Source organism: Myotis brandtii, unplaced genomic scaffold, assembly GCF_000412655.1.
Source record: "Myotis brandtii unplaced genomic scaffold, ASM41265v1 scaffold244, whole genome shotgun sequence".
In the NCBI taxonomy this organism is placed as follows: Eukaryota; Metazoa; Chordata; class Mammalia; order Chiroptera; family Vespertilionidae; genus Myotis; species Myotis brandtii.
This window is the reverse complement of record NW_005359225.1, coordinates 5,396,367-5,421,679: the sequence shown is the minus strand read 5'-3', so window position 1 is coordinate 5,421,679 and position 25,313 is coordinate 5,396,367. Positions and strand designations below refer to the sequence as shown.

General features: G+C 42.6%; 1 protein-coding gene across 7 annotated transcripts in view; it reads right to left on the bottom strand.

Annotated features, from left to right (window-relative positions):
* RRM1 (ribonucleotide reductase M1) overlaps positions 1 to 25,313 on the bottom strand; it is a 52,681-nt gene that overhangs the window by 27,130 nt on the left and 238 nt on the right. Inside the window, exons 1-8 of one of the 7 annotated variants that reach the window (XM_014540473.1) lie at positions 17,593 to 17,615; positions 16,600 to 16,688; positions 12,354 to 12,531; positions 10,654 to 10,754; positions 9,329 to 9,388; positions 7,209 to 7,248; positions 6,790 to 6,952; positions 772 to 913 (exon numbers count right to left, since the gene is read on the bottom strand). In XM_014540473.1, the coding sequence (XP_014395959.1) occupies positions 772 to 913; positions 6,790 to 6,952; positions 7,209 to 7,248; positions 9,329 to 9,388; positions 10,654 to 10,754; positions 12,354 to 12,531; positions 16,600 to 16,668 (753 nt within the window). In that variant the 5' untranslated portion in view covers positions 16,669 to 16,688; positions 17,593 to 17,615. Of the gene's footprint in view, positions 1 to 771; positions 914 to 6,789; positions 7,017 to 7,208; positions 7,249 to 9,328; positions 9,389 to 10,653; positions 10,755 to 12,336; positions 12,532 to 14,933; positions 14,972 to 16,599; positions 16,689 to 16,950; positions 16,976 to 17,592; positions 17,616 to 25,313 lie in introns of those variants that run through there. The other 6 variants (XM_014540472.1, XM_005867144.2, XM_014540474.1 and 3 more) reach the window with 6 other exon arrangements.

Below are 25,313 nucleotides of genomic sequence, written 5' to 3'. Positions count from 1 at the left end.
GAGGGCAGTTGGGAGGGACCAGGCCTGCAGGGGAGGGCATTTGGGAGTGACCAGGCTGGCAGGGGAGGGCAGTTGGGGGCGACCAGACTGGCAGGAAGGAGCGACCAGGCCAGCGAGGAGTGGGGGGCAATTAGGGGCAACCAGGCTGGCGAGGGGGGCATTTGGGGGCAACCAGGCCAGTGGGGGGGGGCGCAATTGGGAGCGACCAGGCCTGTAGGGGTGGCAGTTAGGGGTGATCAGGCCGGCAGGCAGAGGCGGTTAGGGGTGATTAGGCTGGCAGGAGAGGCAGTTAGGGGCAGGCAGGCAGGCAGAGGCAGTTAGGGGTGATCAGGCTGGCAGGGGGTGGGGACAGTTAGGGGCAATCAGGCAGGCAGGCAGGTGAGCAGTTAGGAGCCAGCGGTCCCAGATTGTGAGAGGGATGTCCCGGATTGGAGAGGGTGCATGCTGGGCTGAGGGGATCCCTCCCCCGTGCATGAATTTCGTGCACCGGGCCTCTAGTATATAGATAAACCAGAATTCTAAAATATAAAATAAATCAAAATCTCAGATAAAAAGGATCCTAGAGATCATCTATACTAAACCTTTAATAAGATAGATGAAAATGAGGTCACAAGCAGTGAAATGACTCACTCCAAGTCACACAATCAGCCAGTAACTAACAGACTTAGATCTACCAAGCCTCAGCATATGCCCTCTCAACCATAAGCTTGGTTGCTTATGGACTTGAATTTCTCTAGTCTATACATTTTTAATCATACAATAGAAGCTTACCCCAGCAATGTAGCTGCCAGTAGCTCGAATACAGCTCACAGCAACACCAATTCCCCCAGCAGACTTGGAAATCAATGCACACTGCTTTAGTGTGTCATAAATGCCTTCAATACTATCATCTTTCATACTCAGAAGGAAACAGCTATAGGGGAAAGAAGTCACAACTTATGAAGGAAATGAAGCAAAGCAGAGTCACAGAAATAACTACATAATCCAAAGACAGTAAGTTAGGCAAATAAAAGATTTGAAGTTTACAAAATTACTAGGTATTTGTAGAAGAAAAAATATATACTGTTACCAGCTATGATAGTAAAACATATCAACATATCATATTGTTTTGTTGTTGTTTTTTGTATGATTTATTTTTTCATTTATCAACAACATGGGGTCAGAAAAGCCCAATTGTAGGGGATCTTCTTATCACTAGAACCAGTCTCAAGCAACCTTATGCAACTCTGCTCCCTCTCCAGTGCTTGGGAGCTCTCAATTGCTCTCCTAGCTGCTGGGTAGGTGAGGGGCCCTACGCCTGCCCACAGAAGGGGGCTCAATATACCTTAGCCGCCTCACCCAGGTGCCAGTGCACAGATCCCTTTGGAGGACACCTTCTCAGCCCAGGAGGGACCAGAACCAGGGAGGCCAAGACAGCTGGTGATGGCACACCCTGCGTGAGCTGAGAAGCAGCAGGCCTGGTAAACCCCTTCAGGGGACCAGAGCCTTCCCGAACACTTCCCCCTGCATGGTGATCCACAGCCAGGGTCAACAGAGCTCTACAAAGACCTGCTGCAAGCTGGCAGTTAGGCTGGTGTGAAGGTAGGGTGGCAAGAGCCAGCCGGCTGGGGGTGCAGAAGGGTCTCAATGCCCTGGGGCAAAATGCTCAGGCCTGGGCTACCCTCCGAGCTCCTGCCACCCTTCCCTTCCCGTTGACACCAGCCCCAGAGCCCTAATCTTCGATGGAGTTGTTAAACTCCTCCCAGTCAGACACATTCATAACCTCCAAGGCGAAGTCCAGGTCGGCCTGGCTGTCAGGGGTCCCATGAGATGGCTCCAGGAGCAGGGAATGGGGCAGGGTGAGCACACAGGCTGCCAGGCCCAAGATGGAGTTGTCCAGCCGGGGCCCCTCCTCCCAGCAGTCCTTCTCCATATCATAGATGTGCATGTAGCCCGTGCAGCTGCCACGGTTGTGTGAGCAGCCACTCAGCACATAGATCCTGTTGTCCAGCACATCAATGCCAGGCTCACCATGCCCTGCTGGGAGTGGGCAGACAGATGAACACTGCCCAGATGTGTAGCTGTAGCAGGCCACCTGGTACACATCCCTTCTGTAGCCAGCATCATTGTTGCTGCCCCCAATCACATACAGCTTGTCCAGGAGGGGGGCCATACTGTGCCAGGCCCGTTGCATAGGCCCATCCAGCAGAGTGTGCCAGGTGTTGCTGTCTGGGTCATAGCAGTGCGTCTCCCTTAGGTAGTCCTCCTCTCTGTGGGTGTAGGTAATGTATATCTTCCCCTCCAGTGTGGCACCAGCATGGGCATACACCTCCCTCTTGAGTGAGGCCACATAGGCCCAGGTGTTGGTGGCAGGGTCATAGCGCTCCGTAGCATTCAGGTCAGTGTGGTAGTCACAGCCTGCCACTGCATAGATGTACCCGGCCACAACACACACACACAGGTTGGCGTGCTCCTGCTGCAGGGACTGGATCTGGAATCAGTGGTTGTGCTGCACGTCATATCTCCAGCATCGGGACTCAGCACGGAATCCCTGGACATTGTTGTCCCCTCCAATCAGATACACAAAGTTGTTGAGCACTGCGATGCCCTGGTTGGACATCTGGGGGACCAAGGAGGCGGTGAAGTGCTTTCACTCTCCCAGCAAGGGTTTCAAGTACTTGGCCTGGTCACTGAGAACAGTGGATGGTGTGGAGTGAATGTCCCCAAAGCCCACAATGCACTGGAAGTCTGACTGCAGCTCTGTCTGTGGACTCTGTAGGCTAGGCTGCAGGCTCATTTTGGTGGTACACGAGAGCATTGGCCACTGTGTTCCTCAGTGGGCTGGGGTCCAGCTTGTCATGCAGCCGCTGGAGGACCTAGGGTTCCATTAGGGGAAATCACACTGTCTCAAATTTACAAAAGGACTATTTATAGAAGTAAAGATGTAGAGAAATAAAGGGATAGTTCAGTAACCCAGGTAGCAGCAGAGACATTGTCACTGTAAGCTAGAGAAACAAGTTTAGTTCTAACCCCCATCCACTCACTCACCAACCCTCCCCAACCCCAGGGCAAAAAAAACAAAACGCGTTTAGAAAGGGTTGTCTTGAAAAGAGTGGTAGACACAGCCAGCATATGCCAACCTGGTATGGAAACCAATACCTTTGTCTCCCTCTCCTCCCTCTCTTTGATTTCCTGCTGAGGCTGCCCATTGTCCACCCCTACTCCAACCTGAAAACCTAAAGGCACAGGAGCCACTGATATAGTCCATACAAATCAGTATCTCAGGGTATAGAGTTGGGTAGAGAAGAAAGACGAATGGATCTGAAGGAGCTAACAAAAGATATCCATCACGAAAAGTATTCCAAAGTCCTATGTCCCATTCCCAGATCTTTAATCAAGAATCCCAAGGTATTAACTCAGTTCCAGAAAGACTAAGATAAATAATTCTGTTTACCTTGGATAGTGAGTGAATATTAGTCTTCGGAGAAGAAGTAAATTGAAACTACATTAGTAATATTTTTGTGTAAGCTGTAATTACATGGATATATAAAGGTTTTATAATTAATGAGGTTTGTATATGCTGATTTTCTTTTTAAAATGTTTGAACCACATAAGATAATTTGATTTAGTTAATTTTTAAGTCAGATTATTCTATTAACAGGAGTTTGAGTTCTTGGAAGATTTTGTTAGATTTGTAAAGCAGCTTTATTAGGAATTTGATGTTCCTTAAAAAATCAGACTTTTAAATTTGTAATTAGAGTTCAAATTAAATTTCTGAGTTAATGAACTTAAAAAAAATGTTTCTTATTTTATATAAAAATCACTTGATTCATAAATAAAATAAGATCTGAAAATTAAGATTAAAAGCTTAAGAATAGTTAGGTTTATATTTATAACTTTAATAAGGTATATAGTAATTTATACATCAACTAGAGGCCTGGTGCACAAAATTTGTGCACTGGGGGGGGGGGGGTCCTTCAGCCCGGCCCACGCCTTCTTGCAGTCTGGGAGCCCTCGGGGGATGTCCGACTGCCGGCTTAGGCCCGCTCCAGCTGTGAGCCTGACTTCTGGCTGAGCTGTACTTACCACCAGGGGGCAGCTCCTGCATTGTCTACCCCCTGGTGGTCAGTGCACATCATAGCAAGCGGTTGAGTGCCTTAGCATATCATGAGCATATTACATGCTTTTTTTCTTATTGATTTTTTTTTTACAGAGAGGAAGGGAGAGGGATAGAGAGTTAGAAACATCGATGAGAGAGAAACATCAATCAGCTGCCTCCTGCACACTCCCTACTGGGCATGTACCCACAACCAAGGTACATGCTCTTGACCGGAATTGAACCTGGGATCCTTCAGTCCGAAGGCCGACGCTCTATCCACTAAGCCAAACCGGTCAGGGCATCCTCTACCATTCTGACCACCACAGCATACCTTACCACCTTGGCCATCAGCTTAATTCTTGGCAGCATGAAGTCAGGTTTGCAACAAAGGGAAAGGGACAGCTCGGGAAGAGGAGAGGAGGAAGTGGGTCCTAATTTCCAGACAGGGAAGCCTCGTAGGGGTGCCCACTCGGCGGCCCTCTGGAACGAGCCTCCCAGGAAGCAGAGTTGGAGCATCTGGGCGCGCCAACCCTGTGGCCCCGGCCAAGTGGCCCCACAGAGGCCTGGCGCGAGGGAGGCCTGGGGGAGGAGCCGCAGGAGGTGGCGACAGCCCCGAGGTCTGGCGTGCCCAGGATTGGAAGTAGAACTGGCAGCCGCAGCTTTAGGACCAGAGATTTTGCACTGACAGCACAATCTCTGGCTTTTGTTAGGAAACTGCCCGGGCTGGCGAGGCTGTGCTCTCTTGGCTGCAGCCCCCAGGACCCAGATCCTGCAGCAGCCAGGGTTCCTGCCTGTCGTGCCCCCACCACGTCAGGCCCCTGGCCCTCCTCAGGCTGCTGCCCTGTGCCTGCATCTGCTCCCACATCCATCTCCACTTTCACCTCCTAATCCAAATTACCATAATCTCTAGTACAGACTACTATAAACATCCCTTAATTAGCTGGCAGTATTTACTTCTACATATATATATAGCTAGATAGATACTAGGGGCCCGATGCACGAAATTCGTGCAAGAGTAGGTCTTCCTTCCCCCAGCTGCCAGCACCACTTTCCTCCGGCACCCGGCCTTCCCTCGCAGCCCCAGCTTCGTCTAGAAGGTCATCGGGATTATTAGCATATTACGCTTTTATTAGTATATACGTGGCCCGGTGCATGAAATTCATGTGGGGGGAGGGGGTTCCCTCAGTCCAGCCTGGACCCTCTCACAATATGGGACTGCTGGCTCCTAACCGTTCACCTGACTGCCTGCCTGATCGCCCCTAACTGCCCTCCGTGCCAGCCTGATCTCATCCCCAACAGCCCTCCCCTGCCGGCCTGATCACCCCTAAATGCCTCTGCCTCGGCTCCCACCACCATGGCTTTGTCCGGAAGGAAGTCAGACGTCAGAAGATGGCCGGTCAACCCGGTCTAATTAGCATATTACCCTTTTATTAGTATAGATTATGTAGGATAGGATTGCTTAAAATGGAGGGGGGGAGAGCCTTTTTCAGCAGGAGGAGATGCTCTTTGCAGACATCTATATCTGGACTGATAGCCAGCCATATGCACTATACTGCCAAAGTGGTCATTAAAAAATTGAACCGCTTTCTTGCTCCTTACATCAAATAGCTGTTGCCCTTAAAACCCCTCCTCAGCCCCCACCTTAGGTTCTGCCTTCACAGTTCACCCAGATTAAGTTCTGATTGGTTGGTTTCGATGCCCAAAACTCTGCTTCTTAGGCAGCCATTGCCTCCTGGCACTTCACCAAGATAGGTTCTGATCGATCAGTTTCAATGCCAGTCAGAGTCAATGAGCCTATCTCTGGGCCTGATCAAAGAGATGGGGCTGATCAGCAGCCCCCAAGGAGGCCCGGAGAAAAACAGATGTGCGGTTGCTGGTGAAGCCCAGAGAGAAAGAGAGAGGGAACAGCTGATCAACAGCTGCTAGTGAAGCTGCAGATCAGACCCTGCCTCTGTCTTTGGGCCTCTCTCCGGGCCTGATCCGCAGCCCCCTTGGCAGTCAGTGCTGGGTCGCCACGGCAATCTAGCACTGACTTCCAGTGTTCAGTTGAGCTTTCGGTCGTTGTGGATGTTACAGACTCTAGCTCTTTATATATATATACACACGCACACACACACATACACACACACACACACACACACACACACACACATATACATATACACACATATATACATGTATTTTATTGATTTCAGAGAGGAAGGGAGAGGGAGATAGATAGAACTATCAATGATGAGAATCATTGATAAGCTGCCTCTGCACGTCCTACACTGGGGATCAAGTCCGCAACCCGGGCATGGGTTCTAACCTGGAATCGAACCATGACCTCCTGGTTCATAGGTCGACGCTCAACCACTGAGCAATACTGGCCAGGCAGTATTTACTTTTTTCAAAACCTGACTGAAATGTAAATTCACATACCATAATATTCCCCATTTAATGTGTACAATTAATGGCTTTTGGTATATTCACAGAATTGAGTAACCATCACTGGAATCAAGCTTAAAATTATCAGCATTTGTCCCCCTCTAATTCATTTACCACACTAAAGAGATGTTTCCAGAATGCAAGTCTCATTTAATCACAGCAGAAGTGATTTAAATGTTCATTAAATTAATCTTTCTGTGATCAATTGCCTAGTTTTTCAGGCCGTTTATTTGCCTAGTCAAAACCATTTCAGAATTTTAAAACTGACTATAGATGATGCATACCTAGAAAGTTGTGGGCGGTTGGTACCAGCATTGAAGAGAGTGGGAGAGGCATGGGTGAACCACCTCTCAGAAAGAAGGTTGTATGTTTCAATAGCAGCATCGATATCTTCTTCATGAATCCCCACAGATACCCTCATCAACATATGTTGTGGTCTTTCAGCCACTAAAATCAAAAGAGGAGTTTTCACATGATGGAACATGTCAGACAAACTAGGCTAGACATGTACCTGAGTCAAAAAGAAAACAATTTTAAAGAGCAGGACAATTAAAAAAAAAAAGCAGGACAATTATTCATAAACTAGACCTAAAGTTAAAAATGTTAGTCAGAGTTTAGACAGAAATATTAAGGCAAATAGCTCGAAGCTCTATATTCAGTCAAATGCACAGAAAATAAAACACACAAACATCTTTATTCTCACCTTTTCCATTGATCTTCAACAAATAGGACCGTTCTAGCGTCTAGAAAAAACAAAGCAACCAAAAAACTTCCAGAACCGTTCTTAAAGACACAGTAGATATTACATTCACAATAAGTCAATCTATTTAAATCTTCTCAGTTTTCATATAATTTTAAATGAAAATAATAATAATATATTTACTCTTACTAACTTCAGTTGGAACATTATCAATTGGCTATTTGTTTTGGAAAAGACTGCATGAAAATTTCTGGAGAAAGTTAGCTCTATATTAATATGCATAACATCAATAGCAGAAGTTACAGTATTCACCATCATCACAATGGTTAACAGGTATAAAGTACTTAAACAGGCTAGGCATTGATCTAAGCAACATACTCACTTATCCTCAACAGAATTTGTTGTTAAAATTATATTATACAGATGGAAACCACTGTGCAATGCCAGAATTATAAAGGTTGAATGACTAAAAATCATAACTTTTGCAAAAGAGAGTCACTGTGTCTGGAGAGTACAAAGCAAGATGGAGAATGGCTAGAGATGATTTGGGGATGTAGACCATCTATACCAGGGGTCCTCAAACTATGGCCCACGGGCCACATGCAAATACAAATATTGTATTTGTTCCCGTTTTGTTTTTTTACTTCAAAATAAGATATGTGCAGTGTGCATAGGAATTTGTTCATAGTTTTTTTTTAAAACTATAGTCCGGCCCTCCAACGGTCTGAGGGACAGTGAACTGGCCCCCTGTTTAAAAAGTTTGAGGACCCCTGATCTATACTAATAAAAGGGTAATATGCTAATTAGACCGGACATCTTCCGGTCATCCTTCCAGACAAAGCCACGGTGGCGGGGGCCAAAGCAGAGGCAGTTAGGGGCGATCAGGCTGGCAGGGAAGCAGTTAGGGGAGGCCAGGCCGGCAGGGGGGCAGTTAGGGGTGGCCAGGCCAGCAGGGGGGCTTTTAGGGGGAGAACAGGTTGGCAGGGGACCAGTTAGGGGGTGATCAGGCAACCAGGCTGGCAGGGCACCAGTTAGGGGGTGGTCAGGCCGACAAGCAAAGGCAGTTAGGGGCAATCAGGCAGGCAGGCAGGCAGGCAGGCGAGCGGTTAGAAGCCAGAGGTACTGGGCAGGCAGGCAGGCGAGCGGTTAGAAGCCAGAGGTACCGGATTACAAGAGGGATGTCCTGGAATGGAGAGGGTGCAGCTGGGCTGAGGGACCCCCACCCCACCCCGTGCACGATTTTTGTGCACTGGACCTCTGGAGAGGGTGCAGGCTGGGCTGAGGGACCCCCACCCCACCCCACCCTGTGCACGATTTTTGTGCACCGGACCTCTAGTTAAGCTTAATAAAAGATTCTGAAGAAAAAAAAAATTTATTATACTATCCCCATTCTAAAGATGAGGAAAATAAGCATAGAGAGACTAAGTAACTTGTTATTAAGAAGTAGAGCAGAGCCTGGGGTGTGGAGTAGGTGGCAGTGGAGGAACTGAGACAAAGAGAGAAAAATACATAGACATGGACAACAGTGTGGTGACTGCAAGGGGGAGGATTGAGGAGGAGAGGTGGAGAAGGGTATGGGGGCATAAATGGTGATGGAAAGAGACTTGGGGTGGTGAACACACAAAATAATGTATAGATGATGTGTTGTGGAATTGTGCACATGAAACTTGTATAATTGTGTTAAGCAGTAATAAATTAAATTTAAAAAAAGGAAAGAGGGAAAAAAAAGTAGAGCCAAGATTCAAACCCAGGTCTAACACCAACATTCAGGTTCTCAATCACAGTTTATCAACACGAAAGTACCTAGAAAAGCACTTGGCACACAGTAGGGATTCAATAGTTGTTGCATAAACAGTAAAACAATATGGAATCATTATGGCAAATTATCTGTATAACTCCTCAGGTAACCCAGAAGTAATATTTGGAAACTCTGAAAATTGCAAATGGGTAAGCTATATTTCTTTAATTCAAACAACCACTATCCATCTACCCCACTAATTCCCTAGGTACATCCCAACTCCCATCAACTTACTGCCTTTATAATTGTATCACTAAACATAAACAAAAACCTGTATTTCCTGACTTAAGGAGAAATTCCCATGTATTTGAAACCCATTATTTACCTTAAAGCCAAAGTAATTATAAGAGAAATCTCGGTCATAGATAATGGCAGAATTCAGGCGCTGATGAAGATAAAAAAAGATCCCATAATTAAAATAATTAAACTTATTTTCACAAAATCAACAGTTCAGCCCTGACTCCAGAATTAAAAATGACATAGGATAAAAAAGAGGTACCACTAAGTATTATTGTTATAGAACAGAAATCCACAACTAATGTTAATTTAAAAAAATTTATATAAATTGAGTATCCTAATTAGGCTTAAAAACATATACTCAAGTAGATCACTTTTAAGTTGTTGAGCAAGATCTTTCAAATTTTTACCTGAGCAACCTTGTTAGGAATTAGTTTGGCAATGTTCCCTAATATTTTGAATGCACACACTCTTTGCCTAAGCAATTCCACTTAAAGGACTTATCCACTTCAGCAAAAAATGGAAAACAAATATTCACAAAAATAAACACACACACACACACACACACACACACACACACACACACACAAAATTTCTATAAAATAGAATGCTATGAAGTTCTTCAAAAGAATAGGTTTAAGTCATAAATACTAATACAGAACTATCTGTAATAAAGTATCAATAAGAACACTGTGCACAGACTGCCACTAAAAGGAAAAATTTATGTGTATGCACACGTGTATTACAGAATAGCCCTAGAAAAATACATTTAAAATAATAAAATGTTGTTTCTAAAGAGAAAAGCTAGTATTCAGAGGAGAGAGAATTACTTTCTTATCTATGTTTCATAGTATTTACATTTTTAAAAATATATATATTTTATTGATTTTTTACAGAAAAGAAGGGAGAGGGATAGAGTTAGAAACATCAATGAGAGAGATCGATCAGCTGCCTCCTGCACGCCCCCTACTGGGGATGTGCCCGCAACCAAGGTACGTGCCCTTGACCGGAATCGAACCCGGGACCCGAGTCCGCAGGCCGACGCTCTATCCACTGAGCCAAACCGGTTCGGCAGTATTTACATTTTTAAAATGTGCTGTTGCTTTAAAAAAAAAAAAAAGAAGAACCTATGCCCTAGCCAGTTTTGCTCAGTGGATAGAGTATCAGCCTGTGGACCAAAGGTTCCCGGGTTCAATTCTTGCCAAGGGCACATGTCTGTGTTATGGGCTCAATCCCTAGTAGGGGACATGCAGAAGGCAGCCGATCAATGATTCTCATCATTGATGTTTCTCTTTCTCTCTCTCTCTCTCTCTCTCTCTCTCTCTCTCTCTCTCTCCTTCTCCCTTCCTCTCTGAAATCAATAAAAATATATTTTAAAATATTTTTTTTTCACCAGGAAAGCATTACACATACATCTTTATTTGCCAAAACAATATCCAGTGTTGACTGGGCCACCATGGGAGAGTGTTTGCCATTATGTGGATTTATGTAGTTGTAGAGGTCTTCCATCACATCTAAAAAAATACAACAGAAAATAAAAATGTCAAAACCACTTAATGGAGAGCTAATTCACTCTTCCAGTAATAGTTTAAAACAATGGTTCTCAAATCATTTTTTTCATCCTAGTCCACCTCAATGCTTAGTATAGAAAGTGCTCAATAAACATATACATCTACATGCTGAATATATAATGCCTCAGTTGAGAAAACAAGCTTCCAGAGTTAGAGGGAACATAGGCTTATTGTTTTTACTTTTTGTTAAATAAAAACAGGAGTGAGGATATTTTTCAATTGATTTTTTTTTTAAAAAGAGTGGAAGGGAGGGGGTAGGGGGAAAAAGGGTGGGAAGAGAAGAGAGAGAAACATTGATGTGAGAGAGACACAACCATTGGTTGCCTCCCACACACACCCTTGGATCAAACCTGCAACCTAGGTATATGCCCTTGACCGGGAATCGATCCCCGGACCCTCTGGTGCACAGGCCAATGCTCCAACCACTGAGCAACAACAGCCAGGGCTGAACATAGGCAAGTTGAAAAAGATTCCCAGGTGATTAATACACAACCCCATTGAGAATTATTGGTTGAAAATTTTCTTAAAAAGCAGAAATTATAATCTCTTCTCAAATTTTTTGCCCTAATAAAATTTGAACTTGAAATTCAGAATCTGTCATACTAAGCAGTTCACATCTGTAAATGCACATTTAGTAAGCTCTCTCATTTGCTCTTCTTTAAGACATCATAGCATTAATTGGCTCTCTGTATTTATATGTAATACACACACACACTCACAATGTTGGCATTTTTATTGGAATGGACTTGTATGTATCAATACAATTCTGGGAGAACTGATATGTTTACAATAAATCTACTAAAGAGGGAGAATACACTGTTTGAGGCCCAGCACAATAGATCTGGAGTCAAGAGCCAAAGATTTCGGTCATCGTCTTACTATCTGACTTCTTATATACCACTTTTTTTAAAAAAATATATTTTATTGATTTTTTACAGAGAGGAAGGGAGAGAGATAGTTAGAAACATCGATGAGAGAGAAACATCGATCAGCTGCCTCCTGCACACCTCCCACTGGGGATGTGCCCGCAACCAAGGTACATGCCCTTGACTGGAATCGAACCTGGGACCCTTCAGTCCGCAGGCCGACGCTCTATCCACTGAGCCAAGCTGGTTATGGCTATATACCACTTTTTATATACCAAACAAATTATTTAACTTTCCCTTGCCCACATTCCCTGAGCTATAAAATGGCAGCAACGGAGTAAAGTATTTGCTAATAGGACACAAGATTAACTGCACCATTTTGTTTAATGCAGAACTTGTCAATATGTGCTACTCATTTTTCCAAGCACAGTACCACCAACTACTTCAAAATGGGCTTCAAAAAGAAAGAAAAAAAAGCGTGCATACGAGAAAACAAAAAGATCCACTGACCTTTCCATTCAGCAAGTCAGCAGCATGAGAAATGGGAAGTTCTAGTGCCCCCTCTGCCACTAACTTGCTTTTTAAAAACAAGATGTAACTTTTCTTCTGTCATTCTAGTACCCTTATAAATTTTCTAGGAATATTAAATTATTTCTAATCTTTCCTCTAGACTCACCACTGAATACTTTCTTTGTTTCTTTGTGCAAGTTAGAGACAGCAATCCTTGCTGCCAGAATGGCATAGTCAGGGTGCTTAGTAGTCAAGGTTGCAGCTGTTTCAGCAGCCAAAGTATCTAGTTCCACAGTAGTGACCCCACTGTATAAACCTTGGATTACTTTCATGGTGATCTGAGCCTATAAAAACAAAACCAAGAATTACTTGAGCTTTCCAAAAAAACAATAGCTTCCTTAGGATGGCAATAAAGAAAACAACCAAATGTTTATCAAAATAAAACAGTCAACTTCCTTTTTTTAAAAAAAACAAAACAAAAACTTTTAGAATGGTTAGCAACGGGAAACCTCATGAGAATTCATAAACCAACAGAACTGCCAGAAAATGCATACTACATACACAATGAAGAGGTGTCACTAAAAAAAATAATAAAAAAATTTAAAATACCTAAGTATAGGTATTTCATAGTTGACAAAGATGAACAGCCTCACACGGAAACAGCTAAAAACAGAGCAGTGATTCTTTTTTTTTTCTTCTCTTTAAATATATTTATATTGATTTCAGAGAGGAAGGGAGAGGGAGAGAGAGAGAAACATCAATGGTAAAAGAGAATCATTGATTGGCTGCCTCCTGCACACCCCCTACTGGGGATCAAGCCCTCAACCAGACATGTGCTCTGACCGGTAGTCTAACTGACCTCCTGGTGCATGGGATGCCGCCCAACCAACTGAGCCATACCAGCCCAGTGATTCTTTAAGTATTTCCCCATTTTTAATTCAAATTCTCCCTAAGTAATCAGGGTTCCAGCTACATACTTACCCACTTCCCCCAAAATCTACCTACAGACAAGTACAGGAAAGTAAATGAATCAAACTTTAATCATTCCAATTAGAGATGAAGGTATAAATTAGGATTGGAGCTGAGTAATCTATAATTTAATACTCTTTCTTTAGCACTTCACAAATTACAAAGTGTCTCAACTTTCATAATCTCTGACATTTCACAATCACCTTGTGAAATGGATACTATTCCTATCACCATTTTACATGAGAAACCTGAGGCTCAGGTTACTTGGACTTGCCCAAGGTTACCATCTAAGTCTTCTTTCTCATCCCATTCAACCTTACTATATTTCAGTTTTCAAGACCATATTGTAAGAGGTTCCCCTTTCAAAAATACACACTGTAGCCCAACCAGCGTGGCTCAGTGGTTGGCAACTTATGAACCAGGAGGTCACAGTTCAGTTCCCCGTCAGGGCACATGCCCAGGTTGCGGGCTCAATCCCCTGTGTGGGGCGTGCAGAAGGCAGCCGATCAATGATTCTCTCTCATCACTGATGTTTCTATCTCTCTCTCCCTTCCCCTGCCTCTCTGAAATCAATAAATATATATATAAGTATATACATGTGTGTATATATATATATATATGTGTGTGTGTGTGTGTGTGTGTGTATATATATACACATATATATGTACACACATATATAAAAATGCACAATGTACACATTACCATACATTTTTAAGAAAAACAAACACTAAATTGTGTATATGTGTTCACTAAATGTTTCCATAAAAAAGCTTAATCCAACAGAAAATAAATGTATTGCCCAGTTGACCAAAACATGACCCCCTCAAAAAAGTGTCATTATTAGCTTACAATCTATTCTAATTACATTTTACCTAGGATCAAGTTGCTCCTGATCACTTTTTTCTCAGATTCTGCAGTCAAATTATGTTCAGTAAAAAAGTAGTGAAATCGGGCACATGCAAAAAATGAAACTAGACCACAAACTTACACCATAAACAAGAATAAACTCAAAATGGACAAAAGACTTAAAGGTTAAGTCGCAAAACCATAAAAATCAGAAGAAAACATAGGCAGTAAAACCTCAGATATGTCTTGTAGCAATATTTTTGCTGTTATATCTCCTAGGACAAGGGAAACAAAAGAAAAAATAAACAAATGGGACTACATCAAACTAAAAAGTTTCTGTACAGCAAAGAAAACCATCAACAAAATGAAAAAGGAACCCACTGTATGGGAGAACATATTTGTCAATGATACATCAGATAAGGGGTTCATTTCCAAAATATATTAAAAATTATACAACTCACCAGGAAGATAAACAATTCAATGCTCAACTTCACTAATCATTAGAGGTGCTAATTAAAGCCACAAAGAGATACCATTTCACACCTGCCAGGATGACTACCATCAATAAATCAACAAACAAGTGTTGGTGAGGATGTAGAAAAAAGGGACCCCTTGTACAACGCGGGTGGAAATGCAAACTGGTGCAACCACTAATGAAAACAGTATGGAGTTTCCTCAAAAAATTAAATATGAACTGCCTTTTGACCCAGTGGTCCCACTTCTGGAAATATATCCTAAGAATCCTGAGACATCAATCAAAAAGAATACATGCATCCCTATATAAATAACAGTGTTATTTACAATATCCAAGATTTGGAAATAGCCCAAGTGCCCATCAGTAGATGACTGGATAAAAAAACTGGGGAAAAACAAACAAACAAAAAAACTGGGGAAATACTATGTGGCTATAAAAAAAAACAAAGGAACTTACCTTTTGCAACAGCATGGATGGACCTGGAGATTATTATGCTAAGCGAAATAAACCAACAGACAAATACCATATGATCTCACTTACATGTGGAATCTAATGAACAAAATAAACAGACAAACAAAATAGAACCAGAGGCATGGATACATGAAACAGACTGACAGAGGTCAGAGGGCAGGGGGAGGGAGTGATGGTTGGGGGGCTGGATGAAAGAAAGTAAAAAGATTAGCTAAAGAACATATATGCATAGCCAATGGACACAGACAAGTGTGGTGATGGCCAAAGGCAGTGGGGTGGAGGCTGGGTGAAGCTGGGTAAAGGGGGTGAAAATGGGAGACACCTGTAAGAGTGTCAACAATTTTTTAAAAAATAGTGAAGTCTTCTGAATAGTTTCTGATGCTACACGGCAAGTAATCAAAACATAGAATAAAATAACATCTGTATGCTAACAGTGCCAGATATAATAGTATACAGACTATTTCAGCTGAATCTACCCCAGAAAGCTTGAGTCTGCTACAGCAGCACCCTGTACTGTGAAATGTGGTACTGCATGAGGCAATACTAGTAGAATATCTTATGTCAGGAGACCTCAGTTGTTCTCGTTACAACCCCACTAGCTTATATAAGTAACTCCCCTTTCTCTTTGGTCCTTACTTATCTACAAAGTAAAGAAGATGAAATAGGATGATCTCTCAGGTTCATTCCAACTTTAACATTCTACTATTCTAATTATTGTCTAGAATTCCTAAAAGTAAAAGACAATTTGTAATAAAAACATTTTAAGGTTGTATAAAATTATTTTCTTTTGACCATTTGGTCAATTCACTATCAAGTGTCTAGTTATATATGTGCCACGCACTGTGGATACCACAAGAATAAGATACAACCCACCCTCAATTGGAGGGGAGAAGAGAGACATATGTAATTAATTTCCATATTATGTGGTCAATGTTATCAGGCCAGCACAAGTGCTATAGAAGTAGAGATAATATACCTAAATAAGGCTGAAGCAACATGAGTGGGTTTGGAAAAAAGTGTCTTAAAGACTCCATTTTAGGAAGATGATTTTGGAAGTCATGGGGAAGATGCATTTGAAGGGGGCAAGATTAGAGGAAGACCAGGAGGATACTTTAGAGACCACTAGAGACAGCAGTCTAGGTAAGAGATGATGAGGGTCTAGAGTAGAGGAGTTATAGAAGGTAAGAAAAGAAGAATGACTTGCTTATGAATAGTTTGTTTTCCTTAATTTAAATGTTACCCATGAAATCTACTTTATATTACTTAAATGCATTCTTTCTACATAGATAACAAAAAAGCAAATTTCAAACCAGTTTCTACCCAAATGATCACAATTCCAGAACAAGCTTTACTACAGGCTTTTTTTCTTATAAATAAAACAATTTACTCAAAGATGTCTCTAACAAAATGTCAATGTCAAGTTTTCCTCTGTTCACTTTTTAGTTCTCTGAAAAGTCAGAATTCAGAGCCCAGAACCAAAATTTAGGAAAAAAAAAAAATTTGAGCAATGTGTTAACATTTAAACCCAAGATCATAAGCAGAATACCCCAAATCAAAATATATATGAAGTGAAAGAAAGGCCAGAGATAAGAAATAAGTAAAAAGAATCACTTGAAGCAAGAAACCCAAGATATAAACCATATTTACTTACAGGATCAACAAAGTCCATATTGAGTCCATAACAAAGTTTTTGGATTCGAGATGTAATTTTGTCGAACATGACCCGTTCTTGGCGGCCATCTGAAGAATCAAACCATACAATTCATGTTAGCACTTATTAAGATAGCAATGTAAAAGAATCAAATGTAATCAATACATGAACTTTTAAAATTGACCAACATAGAATGCTATTAAAAGATTCAGCCCCCCAGTAGATTCATCAAGATATTATTTATGTATCTTCAAAGAGTAGGAATTCTATTCTGAAAATCTTCTCTTCCCTTTCATTATAAATTAGATGGATTCTTACAATAACTTCCCAAATGACTGATCTGTTTCTCCCCTTGTCCCATATAGCAGCCAGAATTATTCTTTAAAACTTACATCAAAGAGAAAAAAAAAACCACCTTACATCAAAGTCATGTCATTACCCCCTCCAAATTCCCAATAGTGGTTGATCATCTCCTTCAGAATCAAATGAAAAATTATTACAATAATGCAGATTCCTAAACCTGCCCTGTATACCTCTTTTCCTCTCACTTCACTTCCTACTCTTCCACCTTCCTCACTTTACACTGGCCTCCTTGCTATTTCTACTGATGTCAGGTCTTTGCTCAATATAATCTTCTCAATGAGGCTTTCCCTGATCACGCTATTTTAAATTTTAATACCCCAAACACAGCCTCCTCCTCCTCCTCCTTCTATGCTTTATTTTTCTCCATAGCACTTATCATGACATACTCTACATTTTATAGTAGTCCCCCCCTTATCCATTCCAAGACCCCCAGTGAATGCCTGAAACCAGACATTACCAAGCCCTACTATATATAGGGTATCCCCCATAAATGTATGCACACTTTAACAGCTGATTTTTATTACATTTTGAAAAGAAATGTATTTTAATAAAACTGCCTTTATAATTATTTAAAGTATGTTTACATTTTGGGGGGCATTCCCTGTATGTTTTTTTCCTCTACATACTTACCTTTCTTCTCAACCAACTTCTTTAACACTGCAGGAAATGTGGCGGCAGCAGCTTATCAGGAAATGCAGCCTTTTGGATAATTTTTATATTTTTCAGTCCAAACATATCCTTAAATTTGCATAACCATCCATTAATTGCAATAAAGGATGTGGTGCCACTTGTTTTACAGATGCCTTGCTGAAATGTTTGTATAAGCTTGATGATTTCTGGAGCAACATGCTGACATCAATCAGAACACGTTTTTTGTTCGTCTTCCATCCACAAATGTAATGCCTTTTCCATCTTAGCTAAGCACTTATACCACGTGCGGGTGCGCATGTACAGTGCGATTGAAACTTCGTGCCTCTTGCGCAGAAGTCGGTATTTTGTGGAAGAGCCACACTCAAGGGGCCAAAGAGCCGCAGTTTGCCGACCACTGGCCTAGCACATAGTAGGTAGTCAAGTATTTATTGATTGCTAAATGACTTACAAACCTGTTTCCATTCTAACACCAACATGATAAAGTTGGCTTAAATACTCTCATAGGGTAATTATCAATTTTGGATTTATTACATATCAAAATCATCTTCCGCCTTAACCGGTTTGGCTCAGTGGAAAGAGCGCCAGCCTGTGGACCAAGAGGTCCTAGGTTCAATTCCAGTCAAGGGCATGTACCTTGGTTGTGGGCACATCCCCAATAGGAGGTGTGCAGGAGGCAGCTGATGGATGTTTCTCTCTCATTGATGTTTCTGACTATCCCTCTCCCTTCCTCTCTGTAAAAAATAAATAAAATATATTAAAAAAATAAATAAGTCAATGTTTATTTTCTATCCTGTAGTCATGTTTTGTTATCTTTGATAACAGTTGTTTGGGATACAATGTTGTTTTAGACTCAGTCCAAAGGTTATTTTGCCCTGTTTTCACACCCCAAAGGTTTGAAGAATAAGATGCACAAGGCAGTTGCTCTGGATGGCAGCTCCAACTCCATTTTAAAAAGGCTGCATTTATGCCCTAGCCAGTTTGGCTCAGTGGATAGAGTGTTGGCCTGCAGACTGAAGGGTTCCGGATTCAAATCCAGCCAAGGGCACATGCCTGGGTTATATGCTCGATCCCCAGTAGGGGGGATGCAGGAGGCAGCCAATCAATGATTTTCTTTTCTCATTGACATTTCTATCTCTCTCCCTCTCTTTTTCTCTCAAGTCAATAAAAATATATTTTAAAAATAAAAAGGCTCCATTTATATTATTTTTCACATTTTCCCCTTTTGATCAAGATCCTTCCTTAAAAGCATCATCAAAAATGAAATGATGTCAAAAATGGAAAATGATCTCAAAAACTAAAAACGACATGGAAAATGAAAAGCAACACTGGCCCCTTGTTGCCAGGAAGATTCATATCCAGTATGTCATGTCCCATTTAGGAAGAAATGTTAGGCACATTCTTGCACTTCATTATGCCCCACTTGGGGTTCTTGGCCCGCCCTGGAATGTTAGACACATCCTTGTGCTCCATGAGATTTTCCTGTTATTCTAATTATAGGTTTCATTAACGGCCTTCAGTTTCCAGTGAATTGCCTCACCCAGTTTCCAGTGGACTGCCTACACCAGGCCCTACAGGTTACTCTGACTGACCTTTACAAGAGACATAAATATCCCACTCCCCCTACTCTGCTCTGATGATGCATTTTGGTCTCAGCCCTTCTACTCACAGATGTAACAATCTATATATATAAAAGCCGAAGCGACCATTACGACCAAATGACCAAAACAACCGGAATGACCAGTCAACCAGTCACTATGACCCACACTGACCACCAGGGGGAAGACACTCAATGCAGGAGCTGCCCCTGGTGGTCAGTGCACTCCCACAGCCAACCTCCTGTGGTCCCTCCCCCCAGCCAGCTAGCCAACCTCCTGGGGTTCCTCCCCCCATCCGGCTGGCCCCCCGTTGGTCTCGATCGTTGGTCAGGCCGAGGGACTCCACATGTGCACGAATTTGTGCACTAGGCCTCTAGTAAATTTATAAATTCTTTACCACTTTTGGCCCCGTGTGTTCCTCCTTCAGCAACCCTAACAGGGAAAGCGGTTTTCTTTTTTCTTAGGAGCCTTAGGCCGCATTTGAGCAACAAGAGCACTAAAGCAGAGGTCTTTTTCTTCTTCTTTTTAACAATTTACAGTGTAACAATTTATTTTAGAGGAGAGGGGGAGAGAATTATAAATCAGTTGCTTCCCCTATGCACCCCAAACCCACTACCTGGATATGTGCACTGTCTGGGAATCAAATCCATGCTCCAACCCAGCCTCAAAAGCCAGAGAAAGGAAGACTTTACTATCATGTTTAAGGGCAAACATCTTCTATAGTTCTTTAGGTTTCTCCTATGAAGTTTCATTCGCCTTAAAGACCTCAGAATGTTGAGCACCCATTATCAGAGTGCTTACTGTCCTTATAACATCAAGCTATGCAGAAGAAAGTTTTATAATGGCAAAAATCCCTGTAATAAACAAAATGCTAAGTCCAATTTGCAGACTAGATCTGAAACAGGAGGCAATACTGATGGCAGTCAGCTTAAGATATTAGAGAATCATGAAGTGTCAATGAGCTCTGTATTTAATCATTTGGCTTGTGTCCAGACTTTATCTAATTCCATCTTTATTTCACCAGAGGTGTTTTATTTAAGTACAATAAAAGATATTAACAGTGCAACCCCACCTTGATTAGCTAGGATATGGTCAAGAGTAATTCTATTGTCTAAAATAATTGTACAAGGGAATTTAAAGTTTTTTCCTGTTTTGGCAGTAGCCCCAGCAATTTCCCTTCAAGTTGTTTACTGTCTGATTATGTATTCATTTACTGTAAATAAAGGAAAGAGTATTTTTCCAAATCTGGTATCTTTACTGAGGTAGACATAGCCAGGTATTAACATGTAAAGCACCCAGTCTGTTTTGTCTTCCCGATGGAAAGTATGGTGTCAGTCACCAGTGATTGACAGGGCGCTTAATGTGTTACATCCTTGACTATGTGTGTAACCAGTTGTACATTTTGACCTTGAAGGTTTAAAAATGATGCCCAATATTGAATAATCTTCCTAGACAGAAATTAAGGCAAGAAAGAATTATTATAGTGAGTGTTTGGCCTCTGCTATTACTTGAAACAGAAGAAACTGAAGGAAAAAAGGGAAAATTTGTGAGGTAGGAGGGAACTGAAGTAAAGGAACTAAAGAAAAAAAGGGGATATGAACATGTAGACCATATAGTACTGGTCAAGTATCTTGGGTTAGTTGTCCACAACAGATGTAATCTGCTTTACATCCTAGGATTTTGGTTGAGAAATACAGTTAGGTATAAAACAACTTTCTTTAAATGGGAATCATGAATTCAATATCTCTGAGAGCAGAAACTATGTCTGCCTACTTACCACTCTAACCTCAGTGCCCAGCACAATATCCACACAGATTTGTAAAATAATACAGTGGATTGTAAAGGAGATGAGGGAGGAAAGGGAGATAAAGAACCTGGAATAGAAGAGAGATGATCAGAGTGCAAATGGGTGCTTTAGAAGGTGTTATTTTGCAAACTTTTGTTTCAGTTTTATGTATGTGTACATATACATGGATGTGTTTACTAAGTCATTATGTAGAATGTAATTTTTACCATGAGTTACAATCAAAAGTTTTGAAAACACTATACTACTAAATTCCAAAGCACACTTTACAACGAAATCAGCTTCACGGCATTTATTCCAATGGTTCTCAACTTTTTATTTTTCAACCTGATCTCCCTAGGCCAGTGGTTGGCAAACTCATTAGTCAACAGAGCCAAATATCAACAGTACAACAATTGAAATTTCTTTTGAGAGCCAAATTTTTTAAACTTAAACTATATAGGTAGGTACATTGTTATTAACTTAATTAGAGTACTCCTAAGCTGGCCTTTGCTAAAAATGTCCTCAATCTGATCGAGGTATGTTTGCTGAGGTCGACCCCTTTCAACTCTCCCATCCACACTCATCTTGTATAGTTGTTTCAGATAGACGACCGTGGATGGGAGAGTTGGAAGGGGTCGACTTCAGCGAACGTACCTCAAAACAATGTACCTCCCCTGCCTGCGCCGAGTCTCCTGTCGCCCGACCAACCGACACCCCCCACTTCTTTTAACGCCACTTCTTCAAAATAGACTCTCCCAGGCCGAAAACCGACTTCTGCGCATGGGCTACGAAGTTTCAATCGCACTGTACGTGGTATTTTGTGGAAGAGCCACACTCAAGGGGCCAAAAAGCCGCATGTGGCTTGTGAGTCGCTGTTTGCCAACCACTGCCCTAGGCAATATATTCTCCCATAAGAAAAATAGCTCAAGAAAGCAGATGAGAAAAAATCATCTACTATTCCAACTCAGATATCTAACAACCAGAGCCCCAGTGCATGAAATTCATGTACTGGTAGGGTCCCTAGCGGCTGCCAGCCAGCTGGGGCCTCCCTCCCTTCCCCTGGCAGCCCACCCCCTGGTCTACCTCCTGGAAGAACTCCGTCAAGGGGACCATTTGCAAACTACACTTTTATTATATAGGATTTTCATATGGGTTATTCCTATGTCCCTAACAACCCTAAGATCTCTGAAGATGGAACTGCCTCTCCCTCTAATATTTCCCTCAAAGTGCTTAGCGATATATTAGCACATTCAACAAGTACTTACAGGTTGATGACCAGTTGCCCTCCTGAATAATTACATTGAAATTCACAAAACTACAGGAGTTAGTCTGCTACTACACTGACATACCAAAAATAAAAGGCACATTAAAACTTAAACGTAAAAAAACACACAAAAAAACTTAAACGTAAATAAACAAATCTAAATACAAAGTTGTATATTAACAAGCCTTGCTGAATGCTACACTGAAAAATTCTACCAAACCCTCTGGATCAAATTATGTTCTCTGAAGGAATGAGAAACAAAATAAACCCTGTCTTTTAGAGCTTGTGTCGGGGAGTACTTTGTAAACTCCAGTATTTGAAAGTGAACCCCCAAAATTAAAAATTCAATACAAAGGTGTTACTCACGCAGTAATCTACATCCACAAGTTTTCAGTTTATCTGTTACAGATTTACCATAAGAGCATACTCATCCTTCCATATCTTTTTCTATAGGTATAAAAAACTTGATGTACATGTCTGAGGTCTTTTGGTCTCATCAGGTAAAATGGGAGACTAGGGAAATTCAGAGAATGTTCTAAAGATACTAAAGACAGGATGAAGGGCCACCACTGTGCAGGAGGCAGCCAGTCAATGATTCTCTCTCATCTCTTAACTATAGCTAAACCACCTGGCCACAACCAAATCAATTACCGGCCTACCAACTGCATTCATTATATCCTATATTTTCCTTTTTTTAAAATCTTCACCCAAGGATATGTTTTTATTCATTTTAGAGAAAAAGGGGGAGGGGGGAGGGAAGAATGAGAGAGGGGAGAGGGAGGGGGGAGGGAGAGGGAGAGGAAGGAGAAAGAAAGGGAGAAAGGGAGAGAAGCATCCATCAGTTGCACCTCCCGTGAGTACCTCAGCGGGAATTGAACCTGCAACCTTCTGTTGTATAGGACAATGCTCCAACTGAGCCACCCCATCACCAGGGCTTCATATACATTCATATATTTTTTAAATACATTTTTATTTATTTCAGAAAGGAAGGGAGAGAGAGAGAAACATCAATGAGAAAGAATCATTGATTGGCTGCCTCCTGCACGACCTCTAGTAGGGGGCCGAGCCCACAACCAGGGCATGCGCCCTGGCCGGGAATCGAACCCTTGACTGCTTGGTCCACAGGTCGATGCTCAACCACTGAGCCAAGCCAGGGGGGGCGGGCATCCTATATTTTAAAATAATTATTCTTCCCACTGTCCCGTGTGGCTCGGTTGGTTGAGCAGCGCACCATGCACCGAGAGGCACCGCTGGATTCCCAGGCAGGGTACAGGGCCGGGTTACCGGCTGATTCCGGTAAGGGGTGTGCAAGAGGCATCCAATCGATGTTTCTCTCGCATTGATGCTTCTCTCCCCCCTCCCCTTCTTTTCTCTCTAAAAAATAAAATCAATAAAATAAAATTTATTCTCATTCAATCTTTGAGCATTTCTTCATGGCAGGTCCAGTGCTAGTGTGGGCATAAAGTGCCCTCTTTGAAACTCAGAACCTAGTGGATAAAACAAACATCCAGTCAGCCAACTCGTATTTGCAGAGTGCCTAATATTGTAAAATGGCTTTTGGCGTCAGTCGATTCAACTCAGGACTTGTTCCTATCTGCCTGGTATGGTTCTGTGTTAAAAGTACCTTTTGGCCCTAGCTGGCTTGGCTCAGTGGATAGAGCGTTGGTCTGCAGACTGGAGGGTCCCAGGTTCGATTCTGGCTTCCATTCCGGCCAAGGGCACATGCCTGGATTGTGGGCTGGATCCCCAGTAGGGGGCGTGCAGGAGGCAGCCGAACAATGATTCTCTCTCATCACTGATGTTTCTATCTCTCTCCCTCTCCCTTCCTCTCTGAAATCAACAAAAATATATATATATTAAAAGTACATTTTGCTCTAGTCTTCCCCAACCTGAAAATGAATAAACCCTTTCCCCAGGCAGGGGCTGTCCCTCATAACGTCACAGTCAAGCAAAAGGCAGGCCCCAAGGAGGCGCTCGGCAGGTCTAACGGGAAGTAACTGCTGAGGAGAATGCAAGTCCGCGGCTCTTCCGGGCCCCCATCTTGTCAAAAGGCCTCGGGGACACCCTAATCTGATTCAGTTTCTCCTCGGGGGAAGGGCAGCTGGTCCCTACCCCACCCTCCTCTCCCACCCTCCTCTGGGACTAAACCTGGAACAAATGGCACCACATCCAAACTCCGGGGATATCTCTGTCTGAGATCTGGTTCTTTTTTTTTTAATTTTTTTTTATTGATTTTTTACAGAAATATCGATCAGCTGCCTCCTACACACCCTCTACTGGGGATGTGCCCGCAACCAAGGCACATGCCCTTGACCGGAATCGAACCTGGGAGCTTTCAGTCCACCCGACGCTCTCGCTCTATCCACTGAGCCAAACCGGTTACGGCTTTTTTTTTTTTTTTACGGACGCTCTATCCACTGGCTTTTAAATATATATATATTTATTGATTTCAGAGAGGAAGGGGAAGGAGAGATAGAAACATCAATGATGAGAATCACTGATCGGCTGCCTCCTGCACACCCCGCACCGGGGATGGAGCCCGCAACCCAGGAATGTGCCCCCGGCCGGAATCGAACCTGGGACCCATCGGTCCGCAGGCGGACGCTCTATCCACTGAGCCAAGCCGGCTAGGGCCTGAGATCTGGTTCTATTCACGGTATCCTCGTCCTTCCACACTTTTTCTATGGGTCAGGGAGCTCATAGGTGCCCTCGGAGGGTACAAAGTCCTTTTTTCCCTAGTAACCCAGTTTTCAAATAAAAGTCGGGTTCCAACCCTGGCCTCACCATCAACTCACTGGGCGACTTGGCATCAGTCACCGGACCCCTCTCTCTCTCTGCGCTTCAGTTTCTTCATCTATAAAATGGAGCCGATAATCCTACCTCAGGGGCTCGCGGTGAGGAAAAGGCTGCCTGGGAAACGCTAGGCGCACACAGGGGCTACTCGATAAAGGTGAAGGGGTCACTCTTTAGAGACGCGGCTGGATGACCAAGCCGAGGGGCGCCGACTGAAGACCGAGCGGGGGTGGGGGAGGGGGCAGAGGCGCGCCTGCAGGCC